Here is a 21,137-nt window from a genome sequence, read left to right as displayed (position 1 = left end):
GGCGGGGCGGTGGGGCACCATCAGGGCCGGCGGGGCAGGTGGTGGCGCAGAGCGAGAAAAGATACGCCGGTCTGCGTGCGTATATAGCGAGTTGCGCCCTTCTATGGAACGAGACGTGTGCCGCGTGCAGAGAGGCGCGTGCATCTCAAAAGCGCTACCCAGTGTGGTCACTGCTGGCCGGGCCGGGTGCGCGAGTTGGGGGAGTAAGAGGGAGAGAGAGGGGGGGGGGGAGTGCAGTGCAGTGCATCAAAGCACTATCTCTCTCTCCCTTTCGCAACACAATCTGCAGGCTGCCTATCTCTCTCGCCGGCCCGCTGCACCTGCAAATGCATGCGTTCCGCTCCGCAGGGGCGGAACAACTCGTAAAACTGTCACCGCCCCTGCGCTCCCGGCGAAGAGGAGCGGCGCGGAGCGCGAGGCAGCAGGGACCGAAGAGAAAGGAAGTACACATTTTCGAACGGTGGCATCAAGCAGCAGCAGCGGCAGAAGCAGCGGCGCACTTGAACCTCTGACAGCGAGGCCTTTAGGTGAGGAGGGCTGCTGGAGAGGGCCTCGGGGGCGGGCGGGGGCGGCCCCCAGGAGAGGGACCGCGGCTAATGACCTGACCGCCACCGCCAACGATCTGAGATGGATGCGCCCTGCCCAAGCCCCTGCCCTCCGCCCCCGCCGCGGCCCGGAGGAGCAGGACTGCTGCCGCCGCCACTACGTACTGCTGGCTGTGGGAACCGGGCGGGGCAGGGTGGGGCGGGGTAGTAGCGGGTAAGGGAGGGGGCGCCTCTATTTCTCATGTGCGATGGCTCGGCGCCGCGCGCGGCGGCCTAGCTCCGCGATAAGGCCAAGACCCCCTCCTCCTCCTCCTCCTCCCCGTCGTTCTGCTGCTCCATCCCTGCTGCTCGGAGGGCGGGGCGCCTCGCCATTAGCAAGGGTTGCGGGGGGAGGAGGAAGGAAGGGGGGCAGGACGGCATGTTGCCCTGTCATTGTCGTGGCGGAGGCAGCGGCGGCCGCGGCCGCACGCACTGAGCACGGGAAGACGCCCGTGTGCGTGTTGCCCGCCGAACGCCGGGGCGCGGAAGGCGTTTGACGACGGCGGCCCCTTCCGACCGCCGCCGCCGCCGCCCTGGCCAACGTGGCCGTCGACGACCAGTCCCGCCGACATTACTTACATGGCCACCGCAGCCCCGCGGCCCCCGGGCCCGGCCCGGCGCCCGCGCCGCCCCCGCTGCTGCAAAGCTCCACGTCACTTCCCACGTCCTCATTAAAGCTCGCCCCAGTCGTAAACGTCCACTTGGGGACCCCGTCCCGCCCCGTCCTCCTGCCAGCCGGCCTGGACGGCCCGGACGGAACGGACGGGCGGGACTGACCCCATCCCGGCAGCTGGTGCGCTCTGCACAATGTGTACACACGACGGCCGAGCAGGGCCTAAATGACTCACATGGGGTCGTCAGCTACTTTGAACACAATCTGATTAAAAAAAAGGAGGGAGAGAGAAAGGGGGAGGACACGGCAGCAGCGAGGCCGCCGAGTTAACGACTGCAAATTTAAAAAGACCCCCGAGGAGAGAGGGCGGCGGCGTGAGGGCAGACATCAGCGCGGAGGTCAACCCCGACCGCGACCCGAGGGGAGGGGGGAGGTCCGTGTGTTGAGTATGCAGCCCTGGTAGCCTTTGCTCTCGACCGTCAGAATATCTCCCGATGCTCTCCTTGCCCCTGCGCTCCCGGAGGAGGAAACCGAAGGAAACAAACCCGCCGCGTGGACAAAAGAGGATGGAACAGAAAAGCGAAAGAAGAAAAAAAACACCCACAGAGGCCCAGATGCTCCAGGCGCTGTGCGCACCAGGCTGCTGGCCACCACAGCACGGCAGCAGCGGCCCCGCGTGGGGCACCAGAACACCTGCCACCACCCTTTATTTTTTATTTTTTTCAGGAGTTGGCTGGCCCTGCTGCGCAGCACGCGCACCGGCACCCAGTAGTAGCCCCCCGCCACTACCGGTTACTGTTTGTCTGCAGTTTGGCCACCTTGAAGCCACAACAACGCGAGTGCAGCGACCCTCCTCACACACACATACACAATACACATGCACGCGCCTCCGCCTCCGCCGCCGTGGTGGAAGTGTCCTGCTGCCAAGGCCTCCGCAACCCTTTCGGGCCTGGTCCGGCGGTCCTCGCCCGGATCAAGTAATCGCACACCAGGCAGATCCATTCAACATGCACGAGCCCCGCTAATCCGGGCCAGGCACGGAGCGCTTATCAGACCAGTGGGAATGGCCAAGTGCCTCTAATCCCTGCGCAGCGTGGCGTGGGCTCGTCCTCCTGGCGGCATGGCAGCCTCACGACGGAGGAGGCGCCTCGCCCCACCCTCCTCCCCCAAAGACCCTCGCGGCGCAGGCGGACACCGACGGCGCGCTCCCATATCGCTGGCGCGCACCTTTGCCGCCGCTGCTGCGTCCGACCGAATCGTGCCCGAGTCGAAGACTAAATCATACCGCCTGACACATCAAGAGCAGCAGAGAGGGACGTACGGCGTTCACACGCCGCGATCCTGAGGATGCCGACAGACGGCTTCAGAGGGCCGCACGGGAGCAGCGACCAATGGGATGGGATAGGACGGGAATGAGATGAGACGTCCGTGAGGAGGAGTGAGGAAAAGTCGCGCGCTCTCTCAGCTTCATCCGTGCCCCCTCTCATCTGCCCCTCACCTCTTCCCTTTCCCTCCGAGAAAGGAAATGCGTCACATTTGCCATAAAACACAAGCCACAAAAAGCCCCTCCTCCATGCTGTTCCTCCTCCTCCTCCATAAGGCGCAGCCACAGACGCGCGCACAGGGCACGGAGGCTACTGGATGCCTGGAGATCGCCTGGAGGGGCCTGGAGGACGCCGGGGGGGGGGGGGGGGGGCCGCCGCGGGGCCCCCATTTTTTTTTGGGGGGGGGGGGGGGGGGGGGGGGGGGGGGGGGGGGGGGGGGGGGGGGGGCACTGCCGCGCGCACCAATTGATTTATGTGGCGCGATCTCCACTCGGAATAGTGGAAGGGCAGGAGGCATGCCGTCGGGGCCGCGCTTTTAGGCGAGCGACTCATAACTCACCCCATTGGGTGGTGTGGGGCGGGATGGGACGACGACGGTGGGCTACTTCCGAGAGGACACAGTGTGTGTGTCTCTGTGACGGGGAGAGGGGACCGGTCACTCACTCCACCTGAGTGAGTGAAACTTATGATTGCAATAGCACTGGCCCCCCCGGCAGCGCGTCATGATTTATAACACCTCACAATCCGTCGACTGTTGGTAGCAAAACGTTCTCAAACTTTTGAAAATCTCATTTTCTTGTTTTGTTTAGTACAAAAAAATGAAGGACGTTGGAGAACTTAGGATTATTGCCATGGGATAAGATACTTAAAGTATGTTTTAAATGTAACAAGAATTTGTCTAATATTTTGGAAAACTCTAAATAATAATTAAATTATTCAATTGTTTCAGCCAGTCTAATGAAACGATTCAAAACTGATGCAAAACATGTTCCTTACAGCGGAAACACTTTGTTGTCACACTTTGCTAATATTTCCAACCCCAAAGATGCACAGCCTCAAGGAAATTATTAAGGAACTGTCCACTTAGATTCTAAACTGTTTACCCCTTTCTCTTTCTTTTCAGGTGTAAGAGTGAAGCACAACAGTAGTACTCACCCAATGAAATTTCGCCATCTATCAACAAACTCTTGCGACACTACGAAGAAATGCTCCTTTCCTTCAACTGGACATATTGTGCCATTGACTGCTCTTGTTTTCCTAGATGCTGGGTCAAGGTTGGGTCGATTTTTGTTTAAGTAAAGGTCAGCAAGCGCCTCTTTCTGAGCCTGGGCTACCTTGCGATGGGTATCCTTCACCATTTGCCCTTCAAATTCTTTTTCCTGTTAGCATAAAATAAAAAATCACAGATATTTGGGAGACTGTTGGGTACAATAGTAGATTCTGCCATACATCCAAAGCTGACTTTGATAACTACCTGGCATGCTGGACACACTTGGGAATTACGAGGAAATTCTTTAGCAGCAGGGAAATAGCTTAAAAAGATTGTCCATATTCGAGGAGGAACCAGCCTCCTACTTGCAGGATCAACATTTAAATTCCCTACAGACAGAATATTTTCATAGTGAAAACAAAATATGAAAGAGGTGATAAACAGACAAGGAAAATTAATTTAGATTGGTGATTTTCTTACCATGCACACACATTGCATCATTATTAAATTCCAAAGTCTGAGTAGACTCTTCTGAAAACTCCTCTTCTTTCCTATCGTCCTTTGTGTCCTCAGAAGGAGACGAATTCCCATCCGGATTTGGTTCATCATTGTAAGAGGAGGAGCACGCTTCCCTCTTATCCTGACAACCGGGTGGTATCCTCATTTCTTCGGATACAATATCCAATCCATTCTGATAAGAGGATGAAATAACATTTTCTTGAGAGTTCCCATTTTGAGATGTTGAATCAGGAAGATGTAAGCGTTTCTTTGATATAGTTCTGTCCTTGGCTGATGGTGGCTTAGAACGTTTCCTTGAATTATGCATGGTACTAGTAGCTACTTCATTCTCATCAGTTTCTTCATCCTCAGACTGGAAATTCTTTGAATCTCCACTTGTACTGCCAACATGGTCATCATTTTCATATCTTTCATTATCTTCTTTGTTATATTGTTCTTCTTTCCCTGGAAATTATTTCAAAAATCATAGTATGAGTGAAAATCATATAAGTTTTTATTTTGTCCAACAAATAAAACTATGTACCTTCAGTGTTTGAGTTTGGTCTGAGTTTTCTTAAAACAATACTTTTCCAACTTTTAAGAGTACTTTTCCCAACCCAATAGCCACGCTCAGTCCTGATAAAAACAAAACAAAATACATCACAAAACAGATAAAAACAAAACAAAATACATCACAAAAATATATTAGTAAATATTACACTATATAAAATTAGATTAGGGGCAAGAAAGTCAAAATTAAACATACTCATCCATGCGATACTTCAAGAGATTTGTTATTTCTTTCCCGTCAGAAGTTATTTTGCTCCTCAAACGCAGCTCATGACATTTGTTTTTCACACACTCAAAGCAAAGAGCTTGGGGACCTTGTACCCTAGGGCCTCCTCCAAACCGTTTGTACAAAGCTTCTGCCTGAGAAAGAATAAAAAGATAGATAGAATTATAGCATGAGAATTCAAAACACAACATAACACAAAAACACTATCAAGTAATATTTAGTTCACTATCCAATATTTATTCATTTTCTAAACTTACAGCTTCAATACTGATGATTTTCATATTTGTGACCCTTGATGGATCAACACCTCCATGAGGGCATATTTCATTAGTATTGTCAATGGCTGGTGTTTTACTCTCATCACCCATGCCATCATGTAAGCACTTACTAAGCCAGTCAGTAGACACAAAATCAAATCCATCCAATACTTTGGGACCAACACATAATTGACTGCAGAGGTCCAACATTTCATTGCGATGGAACTGTGTTTGCACTTTATATGTTTCCTGGGAGGAAAAATCAGGTTAGAAATAGCAGATTTTAGTACATTCAAACAATTCGTAAATAGAAGTAAAAGAAAATCAATGTATTTAGAAGGAGAACTTTTGAAACAGTTACCCTTTTTGTTGTTTCTTCAGTAGTCCATTCTTCAAATTTTCTATTTTGTTCATTGACTTTATCTACAAGACGTTTCTCAAGGCCCCATGCAATCATTTCAGCTTCTAAGGCATTGCTACTAATACCACATCTTTCAACCCCATTCGCTTTGGGATTAATTGAACAATTCGATACACCAGGACTTCCAAGGATATTCCCATCATTATTCTCTGTCGCAAGAGTATAAACCAACATGTATGCATTCTTAGAGTTAATGAACCCCTTCATATTTTTCTGGCCACGACCTTTAACTTTTGCTGGTGTAGCTAAGGAAGAATATGCTTTTTTAAGACATTTCATTTAGACAGATAAAAACAATGGGAAAATCCTGATTCAAAAGACTTACTTTCAGCACCATCTTCCTCAGAGCCTAATGTCAATTTCTTTCCTTCCATCTTCTCCACACTTTCATCATTATATTTATGCCAGTTGCCAGTGGAACTGTCCTTAATATGTGCTGATTCAAAAGAGCCAAGAGATTAAAAATAAGAATGAGACAAAATCACTTTTTTTTTATAGAATACACACAAAACTAAAATACAATTTAATTACATACCTATGTAGTGACCACTATATGCACTTGACCCCATGTGAAGAAGAACAGCACTGACATTATATACCTTAGAACCAGGTGGGAGACCTGTGTATTCTGACATATCAAGTGTTTCTGGAAACTGGATGACAGAATTCAGTTTTTTCTTGTGACCTTTACTCCTAAAATAAAGGAAAATACAAAATTATCCCGATTAGAAATTATAGATAGATCCTTAATGGATAGATAGATATTATCTTGAAAAGCCAAGGAGTATACCTGTCATAAACAAATCTCAGGAGTTGAAGGTGAAGAACAGGGGGAAGAGATTTCAGGCGAATACATCTGGCAGCATCTTGTTTATCACCACACACAGCACAATGATACCTGTTAGCGCCCTCAAGCTTCTCCTCATGCAGAAATTCAGCCAAAGAATCACACAATGTTCTATGGCCTTGAATATTCAGATCTAATTCATAAAATGTTGATGGTCTTCTTGATTCTTCTTGGCATTTGGAACATTTTGTAACATACAAATATTCACCCCTAAAATTTTTGCTAATCATGTCATGAACAGAAGGTTTGGTTTGAGTAGTCAAACGGTCTTCAAGCATAGATATATATAGTTTTGAGAATTCCTGTAGAGTAGGTCAGAAAAATAATATAATTGCATGACAAACATAAGTGCTTTCATTAGGTTGGCTAATTATGGTATACCTGTGCATCTTGTTGCTGTCCAACATCAAGTCCTAAAGAATGTACAAAGTCAGAGGGATCTATATACCTTCGGACACTGAATTGTAAATTAGCAAACAAGACTTGCAAGTGCCCAACATGCGTGATAGGAAACTTGGATTCATCATTATCAAGGCTTTGCTTTTCATCAGGATCCTCTAGAGGATTCCATTCATAAATGGCTTTCCTGAAGGTGGAATAGAGATGAGTAAATTTAGAAATATTGATGAGACAAAACATGAATTATTAAGATGAAAACGGCATATTACAGTACCTAAATTGCAAATTATGAAACCATAGCTGCAGTAGACTATTAACATAACAAGTAGCACCCAAGTTTTTAAGCCCAATGAAAGAACCTGAATCCCTCCGATCAATGTTGGGGTCATCAACATAGTTAGAAACAGTTTCTTCACTAGGTTCTGTGATCCATCGTTGTTCACCTAAACTCGATAAACATCGGGGACTGCCCCTACAGTTGCGTCTAAAGAGAGAAAAATAATTTATAAATACGAAACAAAGTAGGAGGACAACATAGCAAACAAACTAATTACACACCTGCATGTTCCAGGTCGACACTCAGTCAATTGAATGCGATAGGCTTTTAAGACATGTTCATCTGTTACACATGATGGATCAGTAGATTCCACCCATGACCATGCTGCTTTGTCCAGGACATCTTTCCGCATAGGAGCCATATCTCATTAAAATCTGAAACAAATAAAAATTGTGCACTACTGAAAATGTATCCACTTCCCTCCAAATCAGACACAGGTTAATAGCTTCTTAATCTTAAAGCATATTGACTATGTAAATAAAAATGATAAGGTGTAAAACTTCAGAGATACAAGAAAATTTGCCAACAAATTGGTGGATTTGTACTGTTCAATTTTGTTCATTTTAAATTCATCTTTGGTAAACCACTACTGAGTTCAAGCCAATTCTTAGTAGAGAGGCTAGAAGAGAATGTAAATCGACTGAATGTATCAGCACAAAAGACCCTAGCACTATTTTAAGCAGCTATAGCTTACCGGGGTGGTGTAAACAAATTGAATTTTTAGTAATTATGGACTAATAGGTATACCCCTCGCACCCTATCTACAATAACATAACCTTAAGGGACAACATAGGTGCTTATCAGTTGGAATTCTTGACAATGTCGACAATTTACTGTAGACAATCTGCTAAAAGCCTAGCTTGGTATTTGTTTTGCGTGCTTATTGTAACTGATTATGCATTCCTTCCAAACTGAGAACGCAATCAAATATATGAATTGTGCCGGGATGAAGATAGGACGCATAACATAACATACAGGTATAACAGATCGAACAACACCATAGAAATATTTTGGTAATTCCCTGGTTGTGAAACGGTATTAAGGGAAAAATTTAGCAATTTGGCGAAGCACTCGTATCACAAGTAATTGACTCATTTCATTGAAACACTACCTTTTGACATCTGAAAATCTTGAAACAAAATTACGGATTTTGGAGAAAATCAAGCGTCGTCGACGTTTTTCATTTGTTGGGTGATGAAAAATCTGTAGCCCGTATGGGTGGTCTGTTGGGCTTGTTTTGGTTTTGACATGTGTTGTGTTCTATTCTCTTTAATGTTTGTTAAATGTTCTCGGCATGAAAAGAATACAATGAACTTCAATCTTATTTTTCCACATCACTAATTCTCTCAATAGTTGGGCTGTCGTCACTTCGAAGTTTTATTATCTACATGCAATGTGCATACTTGTCTGCTAGACTTAACCTGGCAATTTGTACATACAATTTATTATAAAACTGAGATTATGGGTAGAACTTTTCGTCTCAGAAAAAGAAAAAGTAGAAAAAATGTCGTTTTAAGTTCAGATCCCAGTTTTGTTAATCTAACTCAGTGGATGTCCAAACGAGGATGGAAGCAAACTACTTCTTTATGCTTGGCGAAATTTAAGGACACAGGACGTGGTCTGATGGCAAGATGTAACATTGAACAGGGTAATGTACATTTCCTTTTCAACCAGTCTGAATCAATGTGCTTCAGTAAAACTTATTTTACTTTCACTGCCCTTAGGAGACGTATTAGTGAGCATTCCCAGATCACTTTTAATAACCACCGCAACTGTTGTTGAATCACCTGTTGGCTGTGCCTTCAGTCGTGTTACTCTTACACCTAACAATTTTCTATGTCAAGAGGTGAATATGAGTTCTATCACTACACTGGGACTTGAAAAACAAATTTTAATGATCATATCTCTTTTTTTCTAGATTTTGGCATGTTTTCTTCTGTGGGAGAAGCACTTGGGGAATACCTCAATCTGGGCAAACTATCTAGAAACTCTTCCGAAGTCATTTTCGATTCCCCACTGTCTTGATAAATCTCATATCAATAGCTTCCCATGGTTTCTTCAGGAGCAGGCTTTAAATAGTATTGAGTTAGTTCAAAGCTGTTTCATGCATTTGATCCCTTCCTTTAAGGACTATGTCTGCAATCATTGCCAACTTTCAGCTCTAGATATATTTGTTTGGGATGATTTTCTTTGGGCGTGGTGTTGTGTTAATACAAGGGCTGTCTTTATTGACCCAGAAAATGTCCCCTCACATCCTATACCATTAAGAGATAGAAATTGTCTTGCTCTAGCTCCTTATTTGGATATGTTCAACCACAGTGATGCTGTTGAGGTCAAAGTGGGTCTAAATAAAAATAATAATTGCTATGAAATAGTTACTCTTCAGCCTGTTAAAAAGTTCAATGAAGTTTTCATCAACTATGGGCCTCACTCCAACACGAAACTTTTTCTTGAGTATGGTTTTGTATTGCCTAGAAATGTCCATGATACCATTCCCATAGATTTCAATCAGTTGAAGGAGGTTTTTAGCGAAACCGGTATTACAATACCAAACGAATATGATAAACGTAAATTTTGTGAAAGGCATGGACTTATCACTCAATTATATTTATCTAAAGGTGGTTTGTCATGGAACTGCTTAACAGTACTCAAAATATTATTGTGTTGTTCAAATAATCATAAATATTGGCAAGAAATATCCTTTAAGGGTGAAAGTTCTGAGAAAATCTGTGATAATAGTTTTAAAATTGTTAAAGAAGGCATTTTCAGGAAAATCAGTAAAGATTTACTTAAGAGTCATAATTTAATTTTTGGTGAATGTAGCCACAGCTGCTGCACGTTTTGGCAGGAAGGGAAAAGGCACCCTACAGTTGAGATGTGTAGAGTGCTTATTCACCGTTTGAAATCCATCCTTACATCTGCAAGTCTGGTTGATGATTGTGGACAAACATAGTCTGTGATATATTATTATTATTTTTATTCTTGTTCTAATTTGTATTTTCTTTGATGATTTTGTATTTTGTTGGCAGAAGGTAATAAAAATTTAACATTACCCTATTTATTAGTGGTAGGTACACTTGGTCTTACAATGAATTTCATGATTACATAAACTGAGGACATCACATCAACAGTTCTATGAATGTAGCTCATTCAAAATCTTATCAGCTTTCATGAATTACCCTGAAAACCCAGGCCAAACTGGCACACACTCCAAAGAAACTACTATTCAGCTCAATATGCATCTAAATGACTGACTGAGGGAAGACACCTCACTAGATTTTAACTAATTGATATTAGATATTGCACTATATAAATTACGGCACTACACCCTTTCGTTGTGAATTACAGTAACGATAATTGAGCAGAGGAAGGCAGGTATATCTTAGTATTTACACTACATACAATTAGAATAAATTTAACAGAAATGTAACATTTTATACTGCACATGCATACATTTTTTTACACAAATATTCATGTATATTTTTCAACCTGTACATAATTGTTAAATACTACATACACTATTCTACAAAATTAGACTACATAGTTCTGACTTATGACTTCAATGAGACACCATCTCTTGACAGGCAGAAAAAGCATACTGACTCAGTCCATCTGTTGTTTTCAGGTAGTCTGCAAACAATATATGAAGAAAAGCTTTAGCACTAACAATTTCCCTCAATGTAGTAGCAGAACACGACGTTGAATCCCAGAGAATCACATGCTAAGAATGACCACATGCATGGTCATGTGGGACTCAACGCATTAATTAAGTCGAACAAAAACACTTACCGGTCGGAGTTTGGTTCGACCTCCAAAGTTGCGGATAGCATCCAATAACTGGTCACGTGGGTCCTGCACACGGGGAGGCAGAGAGGACGGTCGTGGTACCTTTTTGAGCACGGGCATGACTGGAGCAGGGGGTGGCACAGGGACGGGGGCAGGGGTGGGTGGTGCAGGAGTGGCCGCAGGGGCTGACAACTGACGATTCACCACACCTTGAGCAAGTTTGAAGCCCTTGACAACAGGCATTGGCAAATTTTTCTTTGGCTCAGAGTGCGAAGAGAACCCATTAACATGGACACTTGGCTTAATCGTTGACAGAGGTTGGGTCTCTGAGGAGCCACTCACAATCTTCTCATTTGAAGGTCCACTGATATCAACAACAGATGTAAATTTCTTGACAGGTGGTGATGGCTTTACCGAACTTATATTCACAGAGCTTCCATTGGCAGTTACTGAGCTTGTTGCAACAGGGCCTGATGAAAAATACACAACACTACTATTTGGAGAAGTAGCAGTTGCATTTTGGCGTATCAAAGGCTTCCTGAAGTCAGAAGACACAGTCTTCTTAAGTTCAACTGCTCTAACAATGGGAACTCGTGAGGGATCACTTTTTGAAGTAACTGGGACTTCAATTGATTGTGTTTCTGGAAGAGATGAAAGGTGGTGCAAGCCCTCTCTCGCCCTTTCAAATCTGTCTGGCAATGCTCCAGTTGAAACTGAACTGACCAATTTTTGAGATTTAGCAATTTTAGGTTCAGCAGGTGGTGATGTCTTGTTTAACTGAGGTTTTCCAAGAGATGGTGCAGTAACAACACCATTTTCAACAGCAGTTTGCTCTGCAGGACGCCTAAATCCTGAAGGCGTCGTGTGAACAATGTACTGTCTTGATAATCTTTGAACTGTTGTCCCAGATGTTGGAGCAGTATTCTTTTGTTCTTCAACAGTAGAACTAATAGTTTGACTGTGAGAAAGAGTTTTTTGATCAGAACTATCCACTACATCTATGGAGCGTTGAGTGGTTCGTAAGGCAGCTGCTCCAACTCCAACCCAGTAATCTCGATCCGATTTGATGCTAACTTGACGTTTTGGTCGCTCACTCCAAGTGGACAGCTGTATAGAAGGTGGAACAAAACGCTTAACAGGCTCTTGCACTTCAGGTTTGGGTAATTCTTCAATAGATTTTTTTTCAGTCTCTTTCTTCTGTGTACTTTCTGAGGTGTTACTGCTTGCTCTCACAGGATTCGAATTTTCTTTTTCCCTCTCAACTTCAATTTTACCACTGATATCATCTTGTGACTGGCTCATGATGTTACGAAGCATCTGCAGGAAAAATAAAATCAAAATAGAATAAAATAAAATTTTCAATCAATGAATAGCAATAGATGGTTTGATAAAATTCAATAATACCTGAGGTGACTGTAAATCTGGGGAAGGGTTGACCTTTTGCTGTTTTTCTTTTTCTTCTTGATCTTTTTGCCTTTGCTGTCTCCATTCCATGAACTCCTTTAACAGTTCTGGTTCTAAAGGAGACAATGGAAAACCTGAAAACATAAAACAGTGTTTGTAAAGCAGACATATAAAAATCAACACTATACAGTAAATCACGGTAATGATAAAAATCCTAAACTTACCTGCACAAAGATTCAGTTCGCTAACAGCTCTCCCAAGGGATTGATTTTCTTGTCTATGGCTAGCTGTAGCAGTTTTCCTATTTTCTTCAGTTGACCTTAAATTACCTACAGATGGGGAATGGTCACTAACTCCATTGACTTCCCGTCTTCCTCCAACTAATGTGGCATGAGAAGTTGTTCTTCGCACTCCTGATCCAATTGGTCTTGGTATCGTATTCAGGCTTCCATTGCTATTACTGAACGAAGATCTTCTAGCTAAAACAAGTGAGGGTCTGACTTCAGGAGGAGGCATACCCTCAGCTGAAGTAGGCCTTGAATAAACTGCCATGGAGAAATTTTCAATCGGTGCTGGTTGGTGTCCTGATTGCTGAGTCAGTTCCAAATGACTTGGCACAGATTGCTGCGTGGACAGAATGCTACTGCGCTGTTCGGATAACACTTTATTAAGCTCATCTAAAACAGCGGCAGAACCCTCTAACTTGTTCTTCTTAGATTCATTTGGCACATTCATTGAATGAATCACAGGCTGTGCTGTGTTTATCACAGTTTCATTCGTTGGAGTGTTGGCTGGTGAGCAGGAAGAGGTGGGTACTTCAGGTTCAGATACTTCCTCCTTCTTGTGATCCATATTAATATCTATACTAGTATCAGAAGGTACTGCTTCACTGGGTGGTTGTGTTTTAACTTCATCACATTCTGGCTCATCATGTCCAGTGAGGACAACTGACTCCTTCTTTTCACATGACTTATTTTCTATCTTTTCTTCCCATCCAGGTAAACTAGCAGAGCTACTAAGGTTGGTCTCTGCAAGATTTACAGAATCAACATCAGTGACAGTGGGAGAGTGGGAACGAGAATCTCTAAATGCTGATGGAGGCGATGGAAGTCTGTACTCCCACTCCTCTTCTGAAATTCCTTGTGATTGTGACGTGGCAGAAGGGCTCTCAAGCTGAAACAAATATATACAGATTAACATTTCAATTTCATTTCAATAGAATTTAAATTCTGTTGATGTCTGAGAGAATTCATTTTAAAGCAACAAACCTGTTTGCAATCTAGTTTTTCTATTGATTCTTTAGTTACATCTCTCAGTTCTGTGATCTCTTCTGATACGACAACTGTCTGGCACTTTTCAACGGGAGAGTCCCTTTCACTCTCTTTGTCTACTTTATCATCATTAACTTGCATATTCTGTTCTAGTGAACTCTCATCATCATGGAAATCACTTCGTGGGGGGGATAAGTCTTCAGCAGTGCCTAGATCACTGTCAGCATCTGCAATGAAAGCATTTAGGGAATGTCATTTAATGGCTGTAAGGTTATTAGTATGCATAATTTTCTGAAAATAGGACTATAGATGCTACCCAAATAAAATTTACCAGCACCATAAGCACAACCATATCATGCAACCAAAAAACTGCCAGAATTTAAAGTAATTCCTCACTCTAGTGCTAGAGATAGGAAAGTGCAAGCAACTTAAATCAGCAATAAAATAAAGTAAAGAAGGCACCTTCACCATCAACAAATGTTGTCTGCTGTTCTTTGTCTGGGACCACATCTCTCACAGCAGACGTAGGAGCCTCCACCTCTAAACTATTTGCATCAGCAACTAGTTCGGGCTGTACAATCCCTTCACCCTCCGAGGCATCCCGATTGTGTGACTGATCATCAGACACCGACGAGCTGGCTTCCGGCACGCTGTCCGTGTCATCTAGTGGTGATGGTGACCGAGTCGGTGAGCCGGTGCCAGTCGACTGGGGTGGTGCGACGGCGGGGTGCTCTGCTGGCGGACACGGAGGCGCTGGCCTCGTAGGGCTCGCAGCGGGTGTCGGGGCAATCGGTTTGCGCGCGCGGGGTCTCGGAGCAGGGGCTGGAATACACGGTGGTGTGCGCTGTGCAGGGCGAGGGGCGACCTTGGGAGGGGTGTTCTCTGTGAAGCCACAACCAAATACAATGTCATGCAACAAACTCACAAGCAGCGACATACTGGGCGGGTGTGCCGGTGTAGTTCTACTCAGAGAAATACGAGCTAATTTCTCACGTTAGAGAGTGTTAAGACTTAATATTACACTAAAATTATAAATAATGGAGAGCAAGAGAAGAATTCTAATGGAAATGGGAATATCTATTCACAATTTCTCTGTTAACAATGGTTTGCCAATTTTAAAGAAACCATACACCAGTCCAGAACAGAAATAGAAGAGAGAAAATGTCAAGGAAAAAAGAAATGGTACAGACTGTTCAAGTATTTACAATATTTACACTGCTTGGTGACAGTCTGTCAAATGCCAAAAATACCCCTCAACCACTCTAAAACTGTAAGTAGCATTAAAAAGATGAACTAAGAACATCCGATAACGGGCAAATGCGCGTCTGTATAAAAGCCTCATTACACAACTAGTGGGGTGACAGCAACAACAGCAGCAGCAGCTCACGCTACACGTACTCGCCAACTCTGTCTTGCAGAATGCGGTTCAACTCTACCAAAAAGTTGTGCCAGGAGTCACTCGACTCTCTCCTCGACACACTCATGATATCGGGAGGGGGAGGTTCAAGGAGACAGATCTGGGGCGAAGGCAGAGCTGGCGCGGGGCTCGAGGCGGGGCTGGGGCTTCCCTCGAGCTTCTCGGGGGGCTCGGCCGCCGTGGCCGGCGGGACGGCGGGGGGACTCCCCTCCAAAGTCCCGGGCCGGGGTCCCCGCAGCACCCTGCCCTTGCCGTGGATCGGCTTCCTCAGCGAGAGGCATGACGGGCGCGCCGGGGCGGCACCGGCCCCGTTCTCGCCGTCGGCCACCACCATCGTCTTCATGAACCTGCCCCTGGCGGCCGAAATATTGGGGCTGCCAATGCTGCCGCTACTGCAGCTGCTACTGCTGCTGCTGTCGCGAGCCAGGGTGCCGCGGCGCGGGTCCGTGGGCGAGGGCTTACCTGACAAGTGCACCGACTGCTCGGATGGGGTGGGGGTGGGGCAGCTGCTACTGGAGCCAGTGGCGGAGGCCGAGCTCAGCGAGCCTACGGGAGGGAAAGCGTCAGCGGTGGCGGCGACCGGGGAGGTGGCGGACGACAAGGAGCTGGGGAGCGTGCTGGACTTGGTGAGCCCGGGTCGCAGCTGCGGGGCCACATCGGGGGACTCGACCACGGAGGTCTGCCGCTCCAGCGACTGGGTCTTGAGGAACGGGTCCGCGGGGGCGGCGGGTGCAGCGGGTGTGGCGGGTGCAGAAGAGCCATCAGCTGCGGGGCGGGGCTTGGGGGCAGCGGGGGCGGCCGGCGGGGGTGGCGGAGGAGCCTTCTTCTTCCTCTGGCCTGCAACAAGACATGGTTTCGTTTAGCCGCCACGACATCACGACGCAGTGTAGATCGAGGGGCACCTTACTCAAAAACATCAGTGTATGCCCTTCCCCCCCAAATCAGAAAAACATGTAGGAAAATCAATAAAGAAAAATCAATGAAAAAATCGGAAAAGAAAATCAATGAAGATCGGGAAAAAAACAATAAAAATTAGGGGAAAAAATAAAGGAAAAACAGAAAAAATCTAAATCAAGAATCTATCTTGAAAGCAGATGATACCAATTTAATACCATAGTAAACCTGTGCTTTAATATTCATAGAATGGTTTTTATTTCTAGTGGTTTTGCATAATTTTTTGATGTCTTACTTGTTTCTTTGACAGTGATTATTATAAAGACTTATGGTAGTGTAGGGTACATGTGTCTGTACGCCTGAATAGTGTAATAATTAGGAAAACAAAGATTCGTAACATAAGCAAATCTTATTAGAGTCGCACACTTGACAGACAAAATGCAATTGATTGAAATCCATGAAAGTAATGAGTATAAGTAGTAAAACTGACGTAATTTAGCGGAAGCGAAGCCGCGGGAGCCTCAGTATTGTTAGGCAGGGTTGGAGGGTAAGAGGAGGGGCCTGGCGCGACACTCACTCGGACACGGTCCCGCCAGAGCCCGTATTGTTAGGCTGGGTAAGGGGAGGGGGCTGGCGCGACACTCACCCGGACACGGTCCCGCCAGCGCCAAATAAATTGTTTTTCTGGTCTCCGCTTGATTCTCTTTTACCTCTCTTCCACTATGGAGAGTTAAAGCTGCTGACACCTTGATATTACTAATGTATTTTAATGTTAAGTATAAAGTGTTTCAAGGTATCATCTGCTAAAAATGGTGAACGATTGAAGTTATAGTGAGGTACCCCTCGGTCCTTAGTGCAAGTACTGCAAGTACACTGCCGCGGCCCGATAAGCCCGTGAGCGCAGGTGGCGCAGTGACGTACCCGCCGTGGCCAGCGAGCTGGTGCAGGCGCGGTACGCGCCCGGCACGCGCCCCATGCCGTCGTGCGCGTCGTGGTCGAGCTGGCCCGTCACGGCAATGCTGTTGCGGTTGCGGTTGCCGCGCACGCACAGCTGCTGCTGCTGGACGCTCAGGTTGGTCATGGAGCGCGACAGGCTCAGGCTGTTGAGGTTGGGCTGCGAGACGCACGACTGCAGCTTGGCGCCGCCACCGCCGCCGCCGCCGCCCTGGTGCTGGTGCTGGCGCAGCCCCTGCAGGCCGTCGTGCTGCCCCTCGGGGCTCTCGCTCAGCACCGAGGCCTCGTGGTAGCCGCTGCTGTCCGAGCTGTTGCGCGAGTGCGAGATGACGGTGCCGCCCGACGCGATCACCTCCTTGTTGATGTTGTTGTTCATCTCCTGCAGGCGACATAAATCAGTTAGTTATACGACGTACATAATGGTAACATGAAACTGTCGCCCGACAATCACTTCATGTTACTACGCGGATGAAAAAGGTCACATGCTGTGGAACAGAGACATACCGTCGTGGTGGTGTTGTTGTTGGCGGCGGCGGCAGGGGGCGGCGCGCCGACGGGCGGCTTGGGGGCGGGCCTGCGCTTGCGCCCCGGCCGGCTGGGGGGCTGCAGCTGCTGCAGCGGCTGGATGGCCGGCGGCGACGTGGACCGCTCGCCGTCCGACGGCGCCGGCGAGGTGGAGCGGCCGCCCAGGCTGCCGCTGCTCGCGCTGCTCACGCTGCCCTCCGCCATCTGCGCGCGGAAAACAACCAGCGATAATCAATCAAATCCTTGAGTGGGCGGAGGGAAGATCAACTGCGGCATCGCGCGGGTGGGTAATCCTCTCGTAAATGCCTCGTCCGATCGATAGAGGAAACACCGAGCCGTGACGCGGCACACGCCCTCCTTTGTACTCCTCGTACTCACCGAATGCGATGTGAGGTAGCCGAACTGACCCGCCTTGGCGGCCTCCCTGCGCCTGTCCTCCTGCCTCCTGAGGGCCATGATGTCCGGCAAGGGCTGGCTGAGCCCCAGGCCGAGTCTGCCGCCGGCGGCCACCAGGGCCACCTCAGTCAGGCCGCACTCGCCGAGCGTCGAGTCCGGGTCGAGACGCTGGTCCGGGTTGGCTGCGTCAAAACCACAATAGTAAGAACACACACACATACGGTTGGAAGTCCTAAAAATTTTTCGGAAAATTACCGGAAAAATTTCGGAAAATTCCCTAGACTCCGGAAATTTTCTGGAAATTTCCAACCCTACACACACACACACACACACACACACACGCCAAAGTCAGAGTAAATCACGGGGCACGACAAGGCGCCGACGTCGTCGCCGTCCTGGCGCATGCACTATTCGCGAGTCACTGGCGCGGCCGCGGCGCGATCGCATTCCCGGTGGCGGCCGCCGCTCCTGATAACGCCTGATGATAAGATAGGCGAGGCACGCCAGGAGCCGCTCTTTTAAAGGAGGTGACATGATGGGGCGTCCGTGTGCCGCGTGGTGCGATGCTTACCCGGGTGACGTAGCTCGTACTTGAGGGGGTCCAGGTTCTTCTCGGTGCAGGCCAGGTGGCGGATGTCGCCCAGCACCGTCGCCCGGCTGGCCCGCGTCACGTACAGCTGGTTCCGCGGCAGGTGCACCTGAGGGGCAGCGATGGGAGCGAGAGGGTCAGCGTCGTCGTCGTCGGCACACCCAAGACTCCTGCCAGTAGCCACAGCCACCCTCCTCCTCCTCTCCTCAGCGTCGTCGGCGCTCACCTGCAGCCTGAAGGTCTGCTCGAAGGGCTGGGCGGGCGTGGGCCGTGGGGCGGTCCGCTTGCTTAGCGGCGCCAGCGGCCTCGCCTTTGGCACAATCTTCACGGTGAACACGTCAAGCGCTCCTGCAACAGCACAATGACCAGCTTTATCGCAGCCGCGAGCGAGCAAGGCAGGACACTCTGCGCGCAAAGTGTGTCTCTGCGCCGACCAAGGCCGCCCACCGGCGGCAGCGCGCGGCAGCAGCGCCACTCGACAAGCAGGGCGAGCTGATGATGTTATTGATCTGCGAGAGAGCAGGGCTTCAGAGAAAAGGTGTCGCGCGAGTCTCAGTCGGCCATCCCTGGCGCTTGCCGCGCTTGCAAACCGGCACCCGGGGTCTCACGATCAGAGCCCGCGTGTCTCCGGCCACACAAAATTTCATTTAGGAATTTGTCCTCAATAACTCCTTCCCATTTTACAAGAAGATATATTTTCCCATGCGGTTCTCGTCTGACGAGGTAGAGAGGTGGGGGGGGGGGGGGGGGGGGAGAGACAAGCAAGAGAGAGAGAGAGACAGAGCGACCGGCTTCTCGTTAAACTTCTAGTTAAACTGGGCGTCCCTGGGGGCAGGAGAGGTTATTGGAAGACGCGCGCCGCACAGCGGAGGAGCAGGGCGGAGCACGGCGCCGAGCAACGGGATCCGCCACTCTATAAACTAGAGATTAAAACCGCGGGCGAACTGACGCGCCGATCAGGATGAGGACGGGGAGGATGGAGGAGGAGAAAGCAGCAGCAGCAACAGCCGCCGCCGCCACCGCGCGCGCTCACAACTACAATTTTCGAATCAAGAAGAAGCAAGCGGTGGCGGATGGTGAGGAGGAGCCGCTACCGAGTTGGTTCCTGATTAAGTGTGTGAAGAGGATGGACCTTGGCCATCACGGCGAACGAGAGGTTTAAGAGAGCTGCCCATTGTGAGCGGCGGCGGCGGCGTGGCAGGGCGTGAGAGCGCCGAGCAGAGCCGAGCAGCAGAGAGCCCGAGCCGCCGCGGTGGCTGATGCTCCGCCAAGCTCGGGCCGAACAGAGCCGTTCCCAGGGGAGTCAAGTGCTAAAGACCCGCGCGTTTAGGCCCGTCCGGCCGGCACTACTATGCCCTACAGCCGCGGCAGATTAACGGCTCATCACATCACCGAAGGGGGCGGGCATCTCCGCCCGGGACCGGGACCGCGACAGCCGCATCCTACCCGAGGGAATTTTAAAAATCCATATTTCTTTCAGAGAAAAAATTGGACAAATTTCAAAATGTTTCCAGACAAATTGGAAAAAATATAACTTTTCATAAAAGAAGTAAGAGATAAGAAACCAAAAATCCCTGCGAGTACTTTTCCGGAAAATTAAAATTTTCAATCTTCCCGAGCTCGTCCGGTATAGCAGTGGGGCCGGCAGGGGCAGGGTAGGCAGGCCCGCGCGGCCCGCCCGCCCAACGGGACTGCCTACCTGCACGGGGCTCCACCGGCGGCGGCGCCCAGTTCGGTCGGAACCGGACCGGCGGCTCGACGCGGTGGCCCCGGCAACACTACTAACCGGCACATCCCAGAAACATGCAAATTAATCACACTCCCTTCTCTTTCTCCGCGCGCACCGCCCAGCCAGCCCAGCAGGCGGTCCCGAAAAATAAAGATGAAAAAAAATAACTAAGCAGCAAAGAGGGGGAAACGAACCCGGGCACCCGGCCGTCCGTCCCTCCTCGAGCGCGATAAGCCATCATCGTTCGCAGCAGCAGCAGCAACATCATGCGATTCGGACATCATTACGCACTTGCTCGGGCTGCTCCGCAGCACGCACCGCTGTGGGAACACACACCACCACTGCTGCAAGCGGGCGCGCGGCCGGCAGGGGGTCGCCCTCTACGTACAACGGGAACCGTTTGAAATCTCGAGCAGTAGCGGCCGGCAAAGGGAAGGAGAGAAGAGGGGAGGGGGGGGGGCAGAGTGGAGTCGTATTAGGCCGATTGGACAGAGATTCGTGAGCCCCGCGCTGATTGCCGTGCGATTGCCTGGCGTGGCTTGCAATTAGTCCAGCAGGGGCCGGCCGGCAGCGGCAGCACGGAAGGGAAGGTCAGTGGTCAATCGGGCGGGGCGTGGCGGGCGGGGCGGGGCGGGCGGGGCGCGCTGGGAGATACTGACCAGGCCCTCCCTCCTCCTCAGCCTCTGCAGTGGCGCGGCCGCGGCACGGCGTGCCATTCCGTGTAATTGGGCCACGCTTACAAGTCCTTTCACCAGGTCAAGGGATCAGCGTCGGCAGGCAGCCCGGGCAGCCCGGGGAGCCCCGCACCGGCCGGCAGGCACTGTGCAGCGCAGCGAAAGGTGCGGCCGGCCAGCCGGCGGCGGGGCGAGCGCGTCCAGCCCCGGG

The 21,137-nt window shown here is 48.8% G+C and overlaps 3 protein-coding genes across 3 annotated transcripts in view; 1 reads left to right on the top strand and 2 right to left on the bottom strand.

Annotated features, from left to right (window-relative positions):
* Window positions 1-8,238, bottom strand: part of LOC113205229 (ubiquitin carboxyl-terminal hydrolase 48) — a gene marked incomplete in the record, with an annotated part of 61,075 nt that extends 52,837 nt beyond the window's left edge. Inside the window, 14 exon segments of the mRNA XM_052267461.1 lie at window positions 3,678-3,901; window positions 3,997-4,121; window positions 4,213-4,695; window positions 4,775-4,866; window positions 4,997-5,160; window positions 5,284-5,532; window positions 5,645-5,949; window positions 6,030-6,140; window positions 6,240-6,397; window positions 6,495-6,853; window positions 6,933-7,137; window positions 7,225-7,434; window positions 7,509-7,661; window positions 7,982-8,238. Of these exon segments, the coding sequence (XP_052123421.1) occupies window positions 3,678-3,901; window positions 3,997-4,121; window positions 4,213-4,695; window positions 4,775-4,866; window positions 4,997-5,160; window positions 5,284-5,532; window positions 5,645-5,949; window positions 6,030-6,140; window positions 6,240-6,397; window positions 6,495-6,853; window positions 6,933-7,137; window positions 7,225-7,434; window positions 7,509-7,648 (2,825 nt within the window).
* A 510-nt stretch (window positions 8,239-8,748) lies between these two features.
* Window positions 8,749-10,361, top strand: LOC113205233 (SET domain-containing protein 4). The gene is made up of 3 exons (XM_026420756.2): window positions 8,749-8,935; window positions 9,012-9,133; window positions 9,206-10,361. Exons 1-3 carry the CDS (start codon window positions 8,749-8,751, stop codon window positions 10,238-10,240), a joined length of 1,344 nt encoding a protein of 447 aa, XP_026276541.1. The 3' UTR covers window positions 10,241-10,361.
* Window positions 10,330-21,137, bottom strand: part of LOC113205231 (serine/arginine repetitive matrix protein 2) — a 75,591-nt gene continuing 64,783 nt past the window's right edge. Inside the window, exons 5-15 of the mRNA XM_026420754.2 lie at window positions 18,506-18,871; window positions 17,917-18,116; window positions 17,518-17,742; window positions 16,981-17,392; window positions 15,628-16,002; window positions 14,211-14,630; window positions 13,746-13,975; window positions 12,702-13,650; window positions 12,478-12,611; window positions 11,077-12,390; window positions 10,330-10,917 (exon numbers count right to left, since the gene is read on the bottom strand). Coding sequence (XP_026276539.2) covers window positions 10,909-10,917; window positions 11,077-12,390; window positions 12,478-12,611; window positions 12,702-13,650; window positions 13,746-13,975; window positions 14,211-14,630; window positions 15,628-16,002; window positions 16,981-17,392; window positions 17,518-17,742; window positions 17,917-18,116; window positions 18,506-18,871 — 4,634 coding nt within the window. The 3' untranslated portion in view covers window positions 10,330-10,908. The remainder of the gene's footprint in view (window positions 10,918-11,076; window positions 12,391-12,477; window positions 12,612-12,701; window positions 13,651-13,745; window positions 13,976-14,210; window positions 14,631-15,627; window positions 16,003-16,980; window positions 17,393-17,517; window positions 17,743-17,916; window positions 18,117-18,505; window positions 18,872-21,137) is intronic.

This window comes from Frankliniella occidentalis, unplaced genomic scaffold (genome assembly GCF_000697945.3).
Source record: "Frankliniella occidentalis isolate FOCC.00 unplaced genomic scaffold, Focc_3.1 Scaffold52, whole genome shotgun sequence".
Classification (NCBI taxonomy): Eukaryota; Metazoa; Arthropoda; class Insecta; order Thysanoptera; family Thripidae; genus Frankliniella; species Frankliniella occidentalis.
Note: the sequence above shows the minus strand (reverse complement) of the source record. Positions and strands in the feature narration are given on the sequence as shown.